The sequence below is a fragment of the Chlorocebus sabaeus genome, chromosome 10 (genome assembly GCF_047675955.1).
Source record: "Chlorocebus sabaeus isolate Y175 chromosome 10, mChlSab1.0.hap1, whole genome shotgun sequence".
NCBI classification, from domain to species: domain Eukaryota; kingdom Metazoa; phylum Chordata; class Mammalia; order Primates; family Cercopithecidae; genus Chlorocebus; species Chlorocebus sabaeus.
This window is the reverse complement of record NC_132913.1, coordinates 99,026,537-99,047,500: the sequence shown is the minus strand read 5'-3', so window position 1 is coordinate 99,047,500 and position 20,964 is coordinate 99,026,537. Positions and strand designations below refer to the sequence as shown.

The window sequence follows — 20,964 nt, the reverse complement described above, 5'->3', positions numbered from 1 at the left end:
TTAAGATTAGCTCTAAGAAACTACTGTTTGATTTGGCATAAGGAAACCATTGATGACCTTGAAAAGAACTGATTTAGTGAAGAGGCAGAGACTAAAAATGTGATGAGAATTAATTCAAGAATCAAGAGAATGGAAATAAAATGATCAGTTTTAGATAAACTATTTAAGAGATAAATGCAAAGAAAATATTTTGCTATTTCCAAAATTGTTCCAAATACCAAAGAGTAAAATCAAGAGGAAGAGTTGCATTTTTAAGACCTCATTATTATTTAAAATATCCCACTTAACTACTTGATTCACTTTATAACAATTATTGATAAACTTATTAGATAATGTTATTAGTTAGAGCGATAAAAGAAACAAAAATCATAAATGATGATCCTAACTTCATGGGGCTTATAATTTAGTTTAAAATAGAATCCAAGAGAGAATAATTATAAATATCTAAATCAAGTGTAGTCTAAGACACGTAAGTCGTCAAAACAAACACTCTTGTAAGCATGATAACAAAATGGAATGAATTGAGGTCAGTCACAGAGATGGCAATAAAATTGAAGCCACTTATTCGTACAGCTTTGCATCTGGAACATAAGATTGCTTCTATAAAAATTATCAAATTGGCCGGGCACGGTGGCTCACGCCTGTAATCCCAGCACTTTGGGAGGCCGAGACGGGTCGATCACGAGGTCAGGAGATCCAGACCATCCTGGCTAACACGGTAAAACCCCGTCTTTACTAAAAATACAAAAAATTAGCCGGGCGTGGTGGTGGGCGCCTGTAGTCCCAGCTACTCGGGAGGCTGAGGCAGGAGAATGATGTGAACCCGGGAGGCGGAGCTTGCAGTGAACCGAGATCGCGCCACCGCACTCCAGCCTGGGCGACAGAGCGAGACTCCATCTCAAAAAAAAAAAAAAAAAAAAAAAAAAAAAAAAAAAAAAAAAAATCAAAATATAAAAGAATATGACGGGGCATCTTTTGGAGTATCTATATTTGTCTTTTTCAATTAAAGAATTTTCTTTAAGCTTTAATATTTAATGTGAAACTTTAAATTCTCCAAATGGGGGATGACATTAAGGCACAAGAATTAGCAATGAGATCCATGTAGCCTTACTAAGGCGTCTGACTCTAACATGTGTTACCCAAGGCAAGTAGTACTATGAACAGGTTTTTTAAATGTATTAAATATTTTTAAGGTTTGTTCCTCTTCCAAATGATAATCTCAAAAGGTCAGTAAAAAGATAAGAACAAAAACAGTTTGGAACAGTAGAATTTATCTTAATGAGAGATGTGAAACCATCTAAAATGATACAGCCTGTCAGCAAAGCAAAAGGGAAAGGGGGAGGAAGTAGAAAAGAAATAAAGCCCGTTGAGCCACATTTTTCTTCCTTTGGATTTTGAATGTTCCTAGAGAATAAATAAAGTATTGGAAAAACTTAAAGGGAATGGAATAGAATGTTGTCTGTGACTCACTTGAATTAAAAATGTGAAGCTATTAATAAAATCAACACAGGTATGGGTCTTGAAATTAAAAAGAACAACAAATATATACAGAAATTGTAAAAGTTGAATGGAATGATATAGATTTTGGATACCCTTTAGTGCTTCAAATCCATAGATCAAAAAGAATTAAAAACTTCTCCCTTCTAATTGTCTCTCTCCTGATTTCTGCACGTCCCTATAAGGCATCATGGGCCTTTATATATTCCCTTAGGCATGGGGGTCTAGTCATTTTTGATGCTTGCTTTTTCTCTCTTCACTGTTAAGTTTATACTTTTAATCAGTTTTGCTGCTGTTAATACATTTGCTCACCATATCTCCTTTTAAACTTTCGTAATCTGTCTTTCACTGTTACTCATGAGGAGTCTTAAAACAGTCAGCTAAACTAATTTTCTCGCATCTCTTTTCCTTTTCCTGATTATCTATCTTACAACTTTCTACCAGAATAATTTTCCTAATATGCCTTTATAATTATATTTTAAAGGAAAAAGGATTTAGAGAAAAATATACTAAGAGTCTAGGCTTCACTATCCAGTTAGAATGCTTCCGACCTTGGACAAGTTGTATAGCCTACTTCAGATTCACCATACATCAATAATCAATTATAGTGGAAGAATTATTTCACATAACACATATAAAATATCTAGTAAAAGGAACTTTTTTCATTAATCCTGCAAGAAATGTCCAGTGACTCTAGATAGATGTCCAAAAATCCTGGTATTTTTCCTACAACTGTATTCATTTCTTAAAGTCTTTTCCCATCTCACTTCATCCAAATCTTCAGTATGCGTCAAGGCCACTAACTCCCCAATGCACACTCGTAGGTCTCCTCGGCAGGGAAAATAGGCGACCAGCAGGCCAATGTAAGTAGAAAATACATCATCTGAATAAAGAGTAGTGATACTTCCCAAGAAAGACACTTCTTTACTCCCTCTTTATTAGCATTTTATTTTTAAAAATTTTTTCTTTCAGTCTAAAACAAGGATTGGGGAATCTAAAGTATAGTAAAAAGAAATTCAAAAATGCTTTATATACAGAATTGACTATGAAGGAAACAAACAAACAAACCAAGCTATTATTTTAAAATGTTTGTAAGGCCAGGCTTGATGGTTCACAGCTGTAATCCCAGCACTTTGGAAGGCCGAGGTGGGCAGATCACCCGAGGTCAGGAGTTTGAGACCAGCCTGGCCAACATGGTGAAACCCTGTCTCTACTAAAATTACAAACATTAGCTGGGCATGGTCGTGGGTGCCTGTAATCCCAGCTATTCGGGAGACTCAGGCAGGAGAGTCACTTGAACTCAGGAGGTGGAGGCTGCAGTGAGCCGAGATGGCGCCACTGTACTCCTGCCTGGGGAACGGGGTAAGACTCCTCAAGAAAAAAAAAGTTCGCAAACACTCTGAAAATGGGATTGCTCTAAATCTGTCTTATGTATTTGTGCCCAATAAGCATGACACAAACGTGTATGTTTTATGCTCCCACATAAAGGTAGAGGCAATTTATACATAGAATATATTCTCTATTAGCAACAAAGTATCTGAAGTTATAGTGCATAGAATGAATGGAGATTTTAAGGCAAAGGAAACTTTTTAAATATGGGAACAAGAATGGTGCCAGCCATAATTTATCCCTCTCCCACTTTTCTTCACAGAGCAGTGTTTATGTAATACTTTCTGCTCTATTATGAAACTTAAATTCCTTATCATGCCGAACAATTTTTGGTATGTAATGTAACTGAAATTGTAAGAACTGAATCCTCGATTTTTAAATCTTTTGCTCTGATGCTTCATATTACCTTGCCCATATAATGAGTAAGTAATAGGACACAGTGATACTTTATGGTTAATTTGTTTTGTAATTAAATATTTATAATATTCTGCTTGCATCACTAAACAGATCCTTATATATATTCTATCTAGATAATAGTATATAAACAATTATAAAGGTACTGTATTAGTACATAGATATATGATATTGTATAATAGGTATAAACTGTGGAAAAATTAATAAAAGCATCAAAACTTCATCTGACCGCTCAAAAACCCTGTTAAAAGGAAAGTTCTCCCTGGCATAATTCTTTTTCAACACTTTAGTTGTAGAAAACCCTGGGTGTAGAAATTCCTAGATAGATTATATATATTCTGAGGATGGTGTCCTTAACATGAGAATATTTGCCTGAAAGTCGAGTGTATAAGTTTATGTACTTCCCCAAAATTTGAAAAAACGAACAAAAGCCCATGGATATGTGTAGATGTTACCTGTAAAGAGAAGGATTTGCTGTGAAACTACATGAAATTTTTTCTCAGAAGCTGATCTAGATACGAAAGAATCAGATTATATTTACATATTCATTTAATGGCAATATTGCTACTGAAGTATGTTTGCAACACTGTGTTATTGAATGAAATATTGCATTCACATATTGAAAAAAAGATTGATTTTAACACATAAAGGCGAGTCACAAAACATTCAAATTTGCTTAGGAAGGGGGACAGTACATTGTGATTCATTTACTTCAGCACTTAAAGTTTTGGTCATATTTGAAATGTAATAGAGGAATCCTGAGCCTTAATCAAAAGACAGAGACCTATTGTAATCCCCCAGGTCTCATCAACTAAAAACTGTAAGATCACTTTCATTTGCTCAAAAAGAAAAGATGTGTCACGTTTATAAAGCAGGTTGAATTCTGCGTCAGAATAAGCACTACTTGCAGGAGAAAAAGAACTCCCTTAATGTACCTCTCCTTGCCCTAGGCAGTAACCCTTAAAATGTCTTCTGGGGAATTTCAATGTCTCCTGGTGTTTCAAGGTCTCTTGTTTCAAATCTGAACTGTTTTGGGGAAGGCGGAACAGAGTAGCAGTACAATAGGTACTGTCACTGTAATAATAGATACTGCTTGTCTTTACCTTTGTTAAAGGAAATCCCGTTTAAGTTAAAAAAATAAAAAACCTTTTAACTGTTTTCTCACTGAGAAAACAAACTGAAGCTAAAAGAAGAATGTCACTTATAAACTTTACACCCAAGCATATAAAGGATTTAATAAAAGTAAATCACAATGAATATAGCAATACAGATAAAATGATAGTCCAAAGAGAAGTAAAATATTAAGATATAAATAAATATAAAGTCAAAAGTTCTGTGAAAAACCCTAAATACATTTATGTGCATTTTGTATTCTCTACTATCAAGCATAGATATTGAAGAAATACCTGAAAAATATTTGTGTAAATATATCATCTTTAGAAAGAGAAAAAATATAATAGCTGAAAGTTTAATGAACTTGAGACTCCAATACATAAAATGTTAGCATTACTATTTATGTTATCCAGGCATCTTTTCTATTTTCTTATATTTAATATGGAGTTTATAAGATATGTGTTACATAGTTATTGTGAAACTATACAATGTATGTGAAAATTAAATTCTAATCATAAAATATACAAGTATTGGAAATTATTAGAATGGAAAGTTCACATTCAGTCGAGCTAAATGATTTAAATTTAAAGGTAGTCTATAGGATCAAAAAAGCCTTTGGTTTACCTCTATGAAAGGGAATGATTTCTAGGAAAATCTGACATTCTAATTTTTGTTAGATTATTTCCCATTGAAAATAAGTGCATTGCTAGTAACACCCTGTATGCTATAAAACCTGTGACTATCTGATGGCTGTCAACTCATGTGTTTCTCTTATGGAAACAGGCCTTTACTATGTTTAAATTATACACATAATTAATAAAATATTGAAAATGTTATTGTTTTCAAAGTTATATTCCTTGTCTCAGTTGGTAATTATGAATGAATTTTAAGAATTTTATTTTAATAGAGAGTCAATAGGTTTTTGATCAACTATATTTTTCTTACAGCAAGAACAATTTACAAAACAGAATATACCCCTGAGCATACATTTGGCTTCTGGGTAATGATAGACTCATGCTTTTGTCTATAGCCACTGTAAGATTTTCAGAAGAACGATAGGATGTAGGATGATGGCCAATGTTACTAGTTATATTTTTTAAATGAAATATAACTTTATATAGATTTATAACATTTGACCCTAGTTTATGAAATATCCATTTAAGTTACATATACATTCATAAAATGCAGTAATTAATTTGCTTTCCCAGAAAGTAAAACTTGCTGAAAATAAAACTAAGATGCTTTCGTATGAATGTGTATATATGCACACACCTACACATACTCATGGGTTTTATGGCACAACAGGGTGTCACTAGCAATGCACTTATTTTCAATTGGAAATAATCTACTAAAAATGAAAATGTCAGATTTCATAGAAATTATTCCCTTTCATAAAGGTAAACTGAAGCGTTTTTTGATCCTATATACACATACACACATACCCCAACATACACATTTTAATATAGAGATACAGATAAATACTTATTAACTCAGGGTATCCTAAATACCTTTCGATTGGGCTAAATACAGGATAAATATTTGATTTATTTCTCACATGGGGCACTTTAGAGAGTAAAAGGGGCATTATTGATTATTAGACTGGCATAAACTAAGACCGTCCTGGCCAAAATGGGATGCATAATTCCTAAACTTAAAGGTACTTGATTTAATGATAATACTAGAAATGATATTGAAGCAAATTCATTAGATATCATGAATGTAAACATGACTATATAATTTCCTTCTGCATTTATTTTTTGTACTAACTTAGGTAAAGAATGTATTTATATGTATTAAACTATTTGATGGCGGCAGTAAACTCACAATTGGTTAGAAGTAGACATATGATTAAAACATAGATTTGCCTGGCTCCAAAGCATCTTTCTGCCACAATAAGGAAAAGTCATACAGAATTTGAAAGATTAACATAAGGTAGTAATGTTGGAGATACTATTTTACCATGTTTTGCAATTTGCAAAGTTTATTTTACAAAAAAAAAGAAAAAAATCCCTGTTACATTTATCTGACTAGCCTGTCTTTATTTGTTTTTCCTTCCTGTATACCTTAAAACAAAAATATAAGCACACATTTTCAGTTTAACCTTTAGTGCCCACAGATAAGCAGTGAAGCAGGTCTATGTCTGATGCAACAAATCCTGAAGACCTGTCTTCAAATGATTTAATTTAACCTACAAGCTTCTAAAAGTGAAAGTCTTTGATTCATAGTCAATACTATGAATTGGAAGTATACCATCAGTGTTTTGTAGAACTACAGGTTCTTTTATCTTTAGTTGAAAATTAGTCTGTATTCAAAACAGTAAAGAAAATACACATATATTCAAAATTTAATAAACCTTTTATTTGGTGATGAACTTGCCTTACCTTTAAAAAAAAGGTAGAATCACAGAATTAACATTTTTTCCAATATTCATCAAAATACCAGCTTTACCAATTTAGAAAATACTGCTGTTCTTTTTTAAAAGATAGCCAGTCCTTATAACATTAAATAGAAAGAGTATAACAAAATAGTTTTTTAAAACATTTGGGTTTTAATCATAAATTATATTGACTTTATTACATTTTGTTTGTGGTCTGATATCTGAAAAAAAACTGATCAATGGAAGAAAATATTTGGATGTTTTTAAAAATAAGGTCTTCTCACATTTTATATTCTGATATATATATATATATGAGATGAGTAATGTAGCTTGGAAAGATGCTGCTCTTTTATAAAATAATTGCATTCAAGTCAGTAGAATTTAATCCATTTCATTGTCTCTGAACGTCTAAATGAAATTATGAAAACCAAATCATATGCTTTTAAATAAATTAGCAAAGTTCGTTTGTGATTCAGAATCCCTGTGGGATTACTTTCTTCAGTGGTGGGAAGATATCAGTTTCATTATACTATTTCCAAGTCACAGAATAAAGTAAACTATCAACTGATCACATCCTTTTAGGGTGAAACCCCATCTCTACTAAAATTACAAAAATTAGTTGGGTGTGATGGCGGTTGCCTGTAGTCCCAGCTACTTGGGAAGCTGAGGCAGGAGAATCACTTGAACCTGGGAGGTGGAGGTTGCAGTGAGCCAAGATCACACCACTGCACTCCAGCCTGGGTGACAGAACGAGACTCCATCTAAAAAAAATAATAAAATAAATCACATTCAAGTTCAGAAACAGGTTGGTTGGTAATAGCCATTACCATCATTAGACCACGGAGAGATGCACAGCCATTTAAAGAAGCAACTTAGGTTACTATTTTCTCTTTACCCAAACGGTCCTCATAAAGGGAGCTAAGCATAAACTCTCAGGAAAAACAAACAAACAAACAAAAAGATATCTATCCTATACTTACAAATATCTAGGAATCGTAAAAATTCAGAGGAGTAGGTAATGTGAAAATAGTATTAACTTTTCAGATTATCTTGGTTTTATGGTACATAATGTTAAGAAGCATATGTAAGAAACATAATAGTAATTAAATATCTCAGATGTATCAAACTATAATGAATAGAAAATATATGCAAAAGTACTTAGATTGTAAAAGTGGACAAGGAATAACAAAATGAAATCTTAATTGAAAAAAAAAGCAAAGTAAACATTCAAGAAAAAGAGAACAAAACTAAACTTTTAGACAATGATTTTTTTTTCTGCATTTTTCTTAAATTTAATAAACTTTTATTTCAAAAGAAATATAAATGGATTATAAAAATTTAGAAAATACAAATTAGTAAAAATAAGAACACTGTATTCATACTACCCAGAGACAACTACTATTTAGTATTTTATTTTATATTATTCCAGATCTATGCATCTGAGGATATATTTGTAGATATATATGAATATAGATTTTTTCATATTAAAGTTCTACTGTTTGGAAACCGAATCTTTTCAGTTTATGGTGCACGTCTTTCTGTTGCAGCAAATTATCTTCTCATCTTCTATATAACTTATATTCAGATCTCTCAAGTTTTCCAAAAAGACTCTATAACTGGTTTGTCTAAACCAGGATCTAATCCAGGATTACATTTTCTATCCAGTTGCTATGTCTATTAAGTCTTCTTAAGCTACGTCAGAACCTTTTTCATGGCACTCACTGAATAAAAAAGAACCTGCAAGTTGTCTTATGGAATATTCCCTCCTCTTGATTTCACTGGTTGCTTGTTTGTGGTTAATGATTTATATTTCAAAAGTAAATTCTGTGGGAATAGGAAGAATGTGGCCTCTTAAAATGTTTAATAAAACACTTATGTATGATTTTTAAGTACAGAAATTGTAGTACTTTATTTCTTCAGGTTGTTTTTACCTCTACCATTCCTGCCGAGTGGTAAGAAAACAGTAAAGAAATTCAAGTAAACCAAAAATATTGCTGTGAGAAAATACTGAAAGTAAATTCTAACTATAAAAACAGAAATTACTGTCTTGAGTTTTTGAATGTCTTATTTTGCCCATTACTTGCCTGTATAGTAATTATATGGCAATCGATCTCCACCAAAGTAAAATAAGAGAGAGGTATTATTTGCTTCTCCTGGAAGTTTGTTCCTAAAAAATAACAACAACAACAAGCAAACAAAGAAACAAACAAAAAACAAAATAGAGCATTTTCTTTTCATATACAGTGACATTGACGTTTACATATATTTACATAAATATGTATACTACCTATTATTTTGCAAAATAAATAAGCAGAGAAAGTTTAGAGTTGGTCTGAATCTACAGTTGACAAAATGTTGGACACTAGTCTCCAATATACATAAATATTTTGCAGTAAAAAATTGGACTGAGAAAACAAAAATATAACCCTTTCAATAACAGTGAGTTTCCAGGGATATGTTAAGCATTTGGACTAAAAATTATACCTTTGGTTGAAACATAAAATATTTCCTGAAATACATATTTAACTTGCATGCTCAAAAATATGATCTTACACAAACAAAAACATATCACAGTGATGAGTTTTTGTCCATACTGTCGTTTAATTTTCTCAGCAGAGATTTTTATATCTGCAGAAAATCCCATTTAGAAAAATCTAGTTGAATTATAGCAACATTTCGGTATACTATAGTACTTTGAGCTGTCAGGAAACAACCTTTAGGATGAACTACCTTTTTAGATTTTTCTGCAGTTTTATATGACAATATAGCAGTCATGATCTTTAAAAGACATGATTTCATTTACAGAAGAAGTTACACAGATTTTTTTCATAAGCTTTTTAAACTTTTAAGGTTTTATTAAGGATCATCCACCATTAATATTTCTGATGTATCTCTGAGCAGAATTTTATTTAGCAAGATGAAGTATTTTTTAAGAAAATGTAGTATAATTTCTTTTAAAAATGTAAATACAAGATATAAAATGCTTTATTATGGAAAGCATGAGCATGCAGGAAGTTCTTTTTTAGTTTTGATATCCATTGTGGCTTCATGGTCACATATTTTTTAGGTAACACGTGTGTGTTTCACTCAAGATTATTTCCTATGGTATACAAAATTCATATGATTAAGAACTCTGACGACGGAAACCTCAGAGATACTGCTGTACTCTAGAATAAGTTAAAAATCACAACTACTACTGTTTAAGCAAGGAAAAAAATTATCTAAGAAGTGATCAGTTTCAAAATCATATCTTTGCTAACAATACATTACAAAAACATTTAAGAATGAAGAGTTCCAATCAATCTCTTCTTAATCCCTTTTTGGTACTGTTTACCACTTTTCACGTAATGCTTCATGTGCACACCTCTTTTATGAGTATATGATGCTTAGACACACTATTGATTCTAATACTCTTGTCGTTATTCTGAAAACATGTCTGAACCAATTCTTTATCCTTCTCCTGACCTTTTTTCTACCAGAGTTACCCTAATAAGAGTTTCAAATAGCACTTTTGGCAATAATAACTCTCGTATTGGTACCCTTATACTCCAGAGGCGTGGGGTTTCTATGTGTTGAGACCACTCATTTTGCATTAGAGCAGTGTTTCCTAACTGGGGATGATGTTGACAGACCTTTGGCGATATCTGGAGACATTGTCATGACTAGAGGATGGGGGGTGCTACTATCTCGTGGATGGAAGTCAGGAATGCTACTAAACATCCTAAAGTGCACAGGACACTTCACGACAACAAACTAGTATTCAGCCTCAAATGTCAGTAGTGCCACTGTTGTGAAAGCCTGCTTCAGAGAAAATACTGAAAATAAAATTACAAACCACAACAATATTTTACAATGTATTTCCTGTTGATTCATATATAATAGCAAAATATTAAATGTGCCAACACCAATGTTTTGGCATATGTTTTTCATACTGCTAGCAAGTGTTACATTTTTTTCATCAAATGGCATGTTGTGACTGTTCATCCTCAAAGATGAGTTGTATGTGCATGGTTTATTATTCGTAAAACACACACAAAAACAACTATAGTCTTTACCATAAGAAAGATTTTGGTAGAGCAAAACCTAATGCACTTTTATATTTGCATTTCATCTAAATGACTAGATTTGTGAAATATGGATAACGTCTTGTACAACTGCTCTTTTCTCTTCCTCTGTCTTCTCTCTCTTCATACTTTTGTTTTGTTTTGTTTTTTCTCATTCTGGTTGTCAGAACTCCCCTGATTGCGGCTGGAGTAATTGGTGGGCTCTTCATTCTGGTCATTGTTGGTCTGACATTTGCTGTTTATGTTAGAAGGAAGAGCATCAAAAAGAAAAGAGCCTTGAGAAGATTCTTGGAAACAGAGGTGAGGTATTTATTTCTTCTCTTCATGTGTTTGGGGATTTTCATCAGGTTTAGAAGGTTTCGATGATGTTCAATTATTTAATCCAAGTAAAATTCTGTTCAATGTCGTAATTAAATTTTTATTTTATAGTCCATTAGACAAAGCTTGTGAAAAGTCAGATTATATCGTAAAAATAGTCAAGGCTTCAAGGGGATAGATGGGAGTAGTCAACAAAATTATTGTATTGGGGAAAGTATCTGTTATTTTGTGTGTGTGGTTGGGGGGATTCCATTAGCAAGCTCTAGACAGGGGATATCTCTGTAGCAGCAGATCTAGAAAATATCTGCATCGAAAATATCTCAGTGACAGAGCTAGAAAAATGTTAGAAAGAGAGAGAATCTTTCTGTTTCAGAACAAAACTAAACAGACAAGGAATGCATGTTTTAATTAGGATCATTAAATTGGTAGTCAATGATCTCATTATGCCAGCATTGAAAGACTAAGCTTACAGGATAAAGCTTAGTATTGTAATCACACAGAACTTACAACACAATTTATGGGATGCATTTAATATTATGCATGGCGGTTATTGTGAGTATGTAAATTACTCATAAATGATTATAATGTCTTTTATATTGCTACACTGAGTTCTCTAGCACAAAAGCAGGGTTTTCGTGGTACAGGATACAGGGAAAAAATAATTACAGAAGACTATGCATTACCAGACCCTTCTCAACTTCCATCCTACCTTTCTCCTGATACACACATCTGTGCCTATCTAAACAATTCAGAGCAATTCTGTTCTGAGATAAGCTTATCCAACGTTTGTTGTTTTTCTCATTGTCAGTCTGACAATTTGACTTTTCCTTTGAACACTGACAGGAATGAGAGGAATGGGAATTTTAATTCACTCACATATTTTGCATACTGATAATGAATTAACTTTTAGCCCTTTACCCAGAAATAAAATCTAGATAGAAGTATCCTGTGAAAGTTTCTGGAGACTACCTTACAGCTTCTTCTAGGAAAACACTTTCTAAGGATTAAAGTTATCCGCAATTGGAAGGAGCTGTCTCATGAACAGACATGTTCAAGCAAAATAAAGGTAGTCAATTACATACATGGGAAAACCTAATCGTGATTCCTACTTTAGCTGGAAGCTTATGGAAGAGCAATTTGATTACTGTTAATCTTGCACATGTGAATGAAAATTTGGACATGACACATGTGCTTTGTGCTGTGCATGTTTGCAATTTAGCTATAGGATACTGGAGGCAGAGAGAATTCTATCTCATGGTCAGCTTGAGGCACTTGGTGAGAGAATTCTAAGAAGTGAAGTATTGTAAACCAGAGTTGGAAAGGAATTGAAAGCTTGGAATAGCAGTGCACATTTAGGTGACTGCATAATGGAAGAGAAATTCCCTTAACCACACACAGGGAAGGCTCATTGCCATGAAAAGAGTTGTGTTGCTTTATTTTGGTTTGTTTTTATAATGCAGTGCTTTATAAGAATGTCCTTCAAACTGTCATTTCCTTACTAAATAAACACACACTTAATGGTTTTATAAGCAGGTTCTGTTTTTATAGAAAATTATTCTTTAAGACTAAATTATTTTACATTTGGTGGTTAGATAATCGTAGAATTCCTATTTTTTTCTTAGTAAAAGAAAATAGCTATGATTTTCTACCATCTTTTTAATAAAGGGGGAATTTTTAAGAGGGTCAATTTAAATCTTTAAATACTGAAGCTAGAAATCTGCCTCAGAAGTGAACATTTATTGAATCTTGATATATTGTTTCCATACACTTAAAGTTGGTACCCGTTCCTCAAATCATTTTGCTCCAGATTGTCTTTTTTATGTTACATGCATAAAACTAGAAACCATATTTTTTCCACACATGCTTACTGAGATGCACTGTAAGCTTGATGCTTTGGTAGATGGTGTGATTCAAAAATGTATTAATGAGACATGATCTCATGCCTTGAAGAGTAACAGATTTAGTGCCTACAATATGCCAGGCAACATTCTAGAATTTTCCACATATGTTATCTCATTTCATCCTTTCTCAAGTTTCTAAGGTGATTATTGCTATACCTATTTCACAGACAAGAAATAAATGTCTAGGAAGGGCAAATTGCTTCCTGTGAGTGGCAACACTGTCATATAAACCTCCAACTTTAAACCCACGTGTCTGTAAAATATATTAAATGACACAGAAACATGTTTTTGTGAAATATATGAAATGATACCCAAGAAAAAGAAGGCTAAAAAGGTGAGGTAGAATTGTAAAGTTTTCAAAATATGAAATTATTGCATGGTATATGCCAAAGCATATACACAATGTATATTTTAAGTACATCTCATCCAAGATGCTGAAGCCCCCTCCCAGTATTGTGTGATTTTATGTGACTTTTGTATATGATTTTTAAAAATGATTCATGAGTTATTCATTATACATATAGCATATGTATCAAAATCTACCCAACAATTTCTGTATGGTTGAGTTGCCTTCAAATGAAGGGAACTCAGTTGAGCAATCATTTTGAAATTTTTCAAATAATTTAGTGATTCTTTCTGAGATTTTTAAAATGTGACTTGAATGCAGTTGTATGTTATCAAATTTACATTTATGTAACTTAAATTTGAAAATGAAATTGAAGATGAGTTGTCAGACTCACAATTAAAGAAAAATTTGAAGATAACCTAAGTTTATTGGTAATTTTTGATTACATTCTTCCTAAAATTCTTGCTTTAGCTACACTTACCTTCCCTCAAGAATCTTCCACTAATTAAGTAGGCTATGATTTTCACAGAAGCATGGTAATTCATCACCAAGCTGCAGCGCCGCAGTGCACTTAGCTTTGTAAACAGATACTTTGAAATACTGTGGTGAGTTCAAGACAATTTGAGTAGTAGTAGCCTTTGATTATTATGCTGGAAAAAAAAAAAGACTATTTGTAAAGTTTAGTTCCTTAATTTAACTTTAAAAAGACAAAGAAACTCCTATTTCTTGCACTTGCCCTTTTACTCATACATAGATAAAAACCTAAAATTTTAACATAGGATACAGGCTTTTTGGTATCCAGAGCCTCTCTTAGATGTACATTTTTTTTTTTCTCACATATGCCAGTGATTGGCACGCATGCACATACTTTGCCCCTTCTCATTCATTCCCCCAACTGAATCACATAGCAATGATGATATCTAAAACTATCAGCCTAATTTTACTACTTTGACCACACCCAGCCCACCCCATGATTAGGTAGGTTTCCCACCCTACTTTCACCCTTCTGACCTGTCCCACTCCCTGTTGCATTCTGCTGTATTTCTTCCTCCTCCTCCCTCTTGCTGTGCCCAAGCTGCTTTTCACAGTGGCCCTCCCAATGTCAACCCAATTTCATTATCTCAAGACTTAGACATCTCAATACTTGATTTTAAAGTGTACATTTTTTAGGAAGACAAAACTAGTGAGCCTCATTCCCCAGTAGTTGTTTGATTCCTTGCATTTCATAGCATTCACTTATGATCCAGAATCAAATCATAGAATTGTAGAACTATTGATCTAACAGGTACACTTGGGCCTTGGTACTTAAAATGTGTTCGAGGATCACCATGGTACCTGGGCATCCCTTAGAGTTCTATGCAAATGCAGACATTTCAGGTCTACTCCAGACCTGCTGAACCAGGACCTGTATTTAACAAGAACTTGAGGTAATTCAGATGTACATTAAAGTTTTGGCATTGTGCTTTCTTTCCCCTCTCCTCTGACATATTTGTCCTGGCTTCCCAGGTATGTTTTAAGCTCTAAGAAGGCAGCATTTCCTTTCCTTAATGCATCAAATCTCGTAGCCTAGTATGCCTCAAAGTAGGCACACATTTGTTACTTGTGTTTGCTCTGACAAAGAGCAGGAGAAGAGAAAGGACAGGGTCTGAAAGAATGCATAAATGTGTCAGTGAATGGTGAGTGGTGCATATTACAAAGGTATTGGGTGTCAAGGCAAACTATATTTGTGCGTTTTTGCTTTGTGAGAAAGAGAACCAGAGAGAGAGAGAGAGAGAGAGAGAGAGAGATAGAAAGAGAGAGAGGACTGACTATTGAATTGAAAGTATAATCTTCTTCCTTCCGCTTTGCAGTTGGTGGAACCTTTAACTCCCAGTGGCACAGCACCCAATCAAGCTCAACTTCGTATTTTGAAAGAAACTGAGTTGAAGAGGGTAAAAGTCCTTGGCTCGGGTGCTTTTGGAACGGTTTATAAAGTAAGTAAAAAACAATGCATATCGTTAGTTATTTTAAGTTTTGTTTTATACATTTAAAAAATAATAGCCAATGGAGTTATTACTTTAGACAACCTAATTTTCTTATAATATTCAGAAAGGAAGACTTATAATATTGAGAAATTGCTGCACAAATGAATTCATTAATTTTTATTGAATGAGCTGGGATGGATACAGTCTTGAGAGAAAAGCAAGAAACTGATACAAAGCCAAGTATAGTTTTTTCCTTAATACCTTTCTGAGCCTCTTATGTCATATTCCTTTTGGCAAATTTCTATTTTTATCCAACTATCAAGCCACAACCCATTTTCCATTACCACTACACAGTGCTCCATGAACCCCAGACATGCCTGGGCAATATGCCATAATTCTTTATTCTTTTTTACTTCTGCTTTTTTATCCAAAGCCTCCCCATCAGGACCCTAGCAGTTGCTCTTTTTAGAATCTATTCAAATATGCTGATGTCTGGTATCTAAATCATTTTTTGCCTACCTGGTTACATTTATGATTTTGTAGATAATTTCCATGGTTTTGATGTCTTTGTCATTATAAGCAAACTAAAGATGTGACATTATATGCAAAATTCAGGTCAGATAGGAGGAAAAGATGACATTATGTGTTTTCAATAAGAGATATTTCTTGAAAGGAAAAGCTCAAATGATGGCATGTGTATGTTTATGTATTTGCCTTAATTACAAGACCAATTCAGAAGCTAGGCCTAAGATTAAATGTGGTGAAATATATTTTAATGGTAAATAACAACATTAAGAAACTCTTCTGGGCTAATGCTGAATTATTCTTGTAATATCCATTACTACAATTCCCAAAAGTTACTTTGGCATTTTACATATATATAAATATATATATAATATATAAATATATAATATATAAATATATATAATATAATATATATTTACATACATAAATTTATACATATAAATAAATATAAATATAAATATATAAAATATTTTATATATAAATATATATTTATTACATTATATATATAAAATGCCAAAGTAACTTTTGGGAATTGTAGTAATGGATATTTTATGTATATAATATATATCAATATATGTATATAAATTATATATATTTATATAGTATATATTATAAATAATATATATTTATATATAATATATAAATATATAATATATTAAATATTTTTATATAAAAATATATGTTTATATATAACATATATAAATATTATATATATATACATATTTTTTTGAGATGGAGTCTCGCTCTGTTGCCCAGGCAGTAATGCAATGGCATAATATCCACTCACTGCAACCACCGCCTCCTGGGTTCCAGTGATTCTCTTGCCTTAGCCTCCCCAGTAGCTGGGATTACAGGCACGTACCACGACGCCTGGCTAATTTGTGTATTTTTAGTACAGATGAGGTTTCACCATGTTGGCCAGGCTGGTCTCGAACTCCTGACAAGTGATCCATTCACCATGGCCTCCCTTATATTTCTTAAAGCTATGTGTAAGGCTACATTTTACAAAATATCTGTTAAAGTTAATTGGATCTTAGAAATGTTGCATTTCAAAATATTCTTCTTTTTAAAACAGTGATTTATTTTAAAAATATATTAATAATTAGAATATAAACCTTAATTTTTCTCTCATAGTGTTCCAAAATAATCTAATATCCTTAAAATAAAACTTGTATTCTAAGGTCAAAATGTAGAAGTTTCCTAATCTTTTATCATGCATGTTTTATTCAGTTAAATTTGATATTAACTTGCAATAAGTTTGAGCACCTACTTTGCATAGGCACTGTTCTAGACTGACTTGATGCCTTTTCTAATCTTCAGATTTGATGTATGTTCAAAGAAACACAAATTTTTCTGTTTCTCAATTTACATTATGCTAGAAAAAACCAGACTCAGACTGTATCATTTTATATCCTTAAAATTTGTATCTAGTTACTGCAATTGTATTTACATCTTTAATAAGTTTAATCTGTACTCATTTCTACAATAAAATGATATCAACAAATTATATGGATAATAAATGTAGAGTCCTAAATTGCAGTCTTGATTGTTTAAATTGACAAATTGAAAGTACTGCTGTGAATTGGATCCATATTGGCAATCATTCTGGATCACATAGCTGTGCCATAAACCCCTATTCTAATGATTGGTTGCAGGATTTTTCCCCACCTGAATTATCTAGTAAATGGTACAGTTCTCCATATTCACAGATGTAACTGAAGGTTTCTGTGCTGAAACATAGGACAAGTCAGTAGAAAAATATTAGGGCTTCCTGCCTTTAAATGTTGGCCTGTTACCGATTCTGCATGTGGCATTGACAAAATTTAAAGTAAGTGGGTAAATGTATGTGTTAATGAAAAACAGAAATAGGGAGAAAAAAAGATACAGATAAACGGCCAAATTTAAATTTATTGTAACATACTTCCATTTTTAAGATAGCTCAATCTTGGATTGTTCCTAGAATGTAATCACGCCTATATTTTTAAAGATAATGTAGTCTGTAAATTAAATTTTATTTTAAACCTTGGGTACCCTATAACTCAAGACTAAACACTATCTAATGTCTTCAGCAGAGAACAATGTTACCGATTTAAACATTTAATAATAAACCTTTATTAACTTGTATTAAGAGCATTTATTTGTCTATTGTGCATGAGTGTTTTACATTAATTGAAATTACTTGTAGTGAAAGTTTACTGGACATTTCATCAGTTTTTTTGAATTATATGCCTGAAGTGTCTATGGTTGACTCTTAAGTTTTAATCAATAGATCAATTGTTATGAAGACATACTGTCTTAAACTATAAAGGATTATTCTTGACCATAGAAATGCAAATTGGCTTAACCAATTATTTGATTATTTTTTTCTCCTAGTTAGAAATATTCTCTGTTTAAGTATAAAGATTAGGTCCAATATCATGGGTATCAAATAGTAAAAATTTTAACTAGTTGGTCCCAGAAAATAGTGAAATAATGAATGAAATAATGAAATAGTGAAATAATGAATAATTTAAATAAATGTTTATTTTAAAAAGCAATATAAAATACTTTACATTGAATTTATATTCTTATTTTATTTATTTATTTATTTATTTATTTATTTATTTATTTATTTATTCTTGAGACAGGGTCTTGCTCTGTAGGCCAGGGTGGACGGCAGTGGTGTAATCATAATTCACCCTAGCCTCAACCTCCTGGGCTCAAACCATTCTCCCACTTCAGCCTCCTGAGTAGCTGGGACCACAGGCATGTGGCATGAGCTACTTGGCTCATTTTTAAATTTTTTTTATTTTTGGTAGAGTTGACATCTCTCTATGTTGCCCATGCTGGTCTTGAACTCCTGGGCTCAAGAGACCCTCCTGCCTCAGTCTCCCAAAGTAGGGGGATTACAGGGATGAGCCACCACGCCTGGCCTATATTATTGTAAAAATACACTTTAGGGATACTTTAATATTGATGCCATGTCTTTATAAAGTAACCTTCTCTGTGGTTACTCTACTGAATAGTGAATAATAAGCCTGTTTTCCACCTTAGATAACATCAGTGAGAAAATGCAGCCTATGAGTATTGGGCTTTTTTTCTTTTTTCTGTTTCTGCTTTATTTTATTTTAATTTTATGCAAGGAACTTGGCTTACAATTTTGCATTTGACACATGGATTTCCCTATTCATTCTGCCTAGGAAGAATGCAACCACTTTCTAAAAGTTAAAGTCTTTAATTTTCTTTATTATTGTTACTATGTTTTAAAATAATTCTTGTGTTCATGCCTCCTGATGATGCTGCAACTTTGAGTAACACAAATACATATGTTGTAGCGTAAAAGTTCAAAATGAAAAAATTTTGAATTTTTTTCTTTATGACTATAACCAGCTGATATTAAGAAAGACAGGAAGTAAAGATGTTTTGTTCAGGAATAACAAACTATTATTTTTCATTCTTTCATTTTAATGTTAAAAGTCTTATAAGAAATATTTTCTGATGTCAGGGCTAAGAAGCTAAAATTTGAGATTTTTTGGTTTTTGTCCTCATTATCTCATATTTGCTTTTGCATTGATATGGGAAAATACACCTTTTAAAATGCATTTTTGCACAACCTGTGCATCCTCGTATGTCTTATCAAAATCATTGTCCTCATTCAAATGTTATAATTCACTTTAAGCAGAAATGCTATTATTTAACTTAATGTTGTATTTCACTCAAACTCTACCAACTTTATACTTTCCCAAGGGATAGATCCTGTTAAGATATTATGATTATATTTTGATAGGAAAAGAGAATTAACAATGACCAATATAAATATTTTATATTTCTTTTGGAATAATACAAATCCTTCACATACACACACATATATATATGCTTTAATAATGTAGACAAATTAATCTGTGCTCAACATCCCCTAGCACTTGCCTTTGAAAACTAAATCTTAAATATTCATTGTTGAAAATTAATTCTTAAATCAGTTTGAACTTGAAGAACATGAGAATATGCTTTTTAAATTGTTTTTCTTGCTGCTGAATATTTAGATAATATTCAACCTGAAAAGAACTTCTAGCATTACTTAGCCCAGTCTTCTAAATTACAGATGATACAATTGAGATTCAAAAAAGTAGAGCAACCATCTCAAAAAGTCGATGATATCATCCAAATAAGATATTCTTTTGCTATCCTATTTTTGCTATCCTATTTCCATGCTGTCTTCACTATTCAAAGCCTTTTTCATGCACACAAGTAGAATTTGACAGTAGTGTAAACATCTTGAAAGCAGGATATATATTATATATTCTATATATGTAATTATATATATGAGTGTCATCTTCAGATAATGAAAGCAGACAACAAAGTTGCACAGTAACTTGTAACATGTAACAGGTGGTCAATAAATGTTTGTTGATTGAATGTTATAATTTCAAACTTGTAAGTTGTATTGTAAGAACTTAATAGGTTGAGATGTCATATTTAATGTGAATTTTTTTTCCCAAAGGGCATTTGGGTACCTGAAGGAGAAACTGTGAAGATTCCTGTGGCTATTAAGATTCTTAACGAGACAACTGGTCCCAAGGCAAATGTGGAGTTCATGGATGTAAGTACAGACACCCAGGCAATCACATTTTTCTCTATTATCAAATAGCTTGCTTAATTAAAGCAAAGTAAAACCAAAACTCCACAACTTACAAATTTCTCCTATGGAAATGTTATAATCTTATAATTAAAGACATTTCTAAGACCACTTCACATTGTATTATACTTTTTAGATCACTTCTGCTTCACAACTATCTGCCTAGGTAGTTCACTAGAACTTGCCTTTAGAGTTTGAAGATATTTACAATCCCCAAGGTGAATTATCTACCACATTGATTCGAACATGTAATGTTCTTATATTTTCTGGTTAAATATAACCAAATAGCTCTCAAGTGAGAGCAATACATAATTTCAACTGAAAAGATATTTAACAACCAAAAATAATCAATTGTATTAAATAACCAAAGCTCATGATTATATTTCTTAAAATTAGTTGCACTGAACAATATTAGAAAGACTATGTGGTGGTGGTAATAAG

General features: G+C 32.2%; 1 protein-coding gene across 4 annotated transcripts in view; it reads left to right on the top strand.

Annotated features, from left to right (window-relative positions):
- ERBB4 (erb-b2 receptor tyrosine kinase 4) overlaps nucleotides 1-20,964 on the top strand; it is a 1,160,906-nt gene that overhangs the window by 905,539 nt on the left and 234,403 nt on the right. For all 4 annotated transcript variants that reach the window (XM_007966140.3, XM_007966143.3, XM_007966144.3 and 1 more), the window contains exons 17-19: nucleotides 11,022-11,154; nucleotides 15,270-15,392; nucleotides 20,389-20,487. In XM_007966140.3, coding sequence (XP_007964331.2) covers nucleotides 11,022-11,154; nucleotides 15,270-15,392; nucleotides 20,389-20,487 — 355 coding nt within the window. The remainder of the gene's footprint in view (nucleotides 1-11,021; nucleotides 11,155-15,269; nucleotides 15,393-20,388; nucleotides 20,488-20,964) is intronic.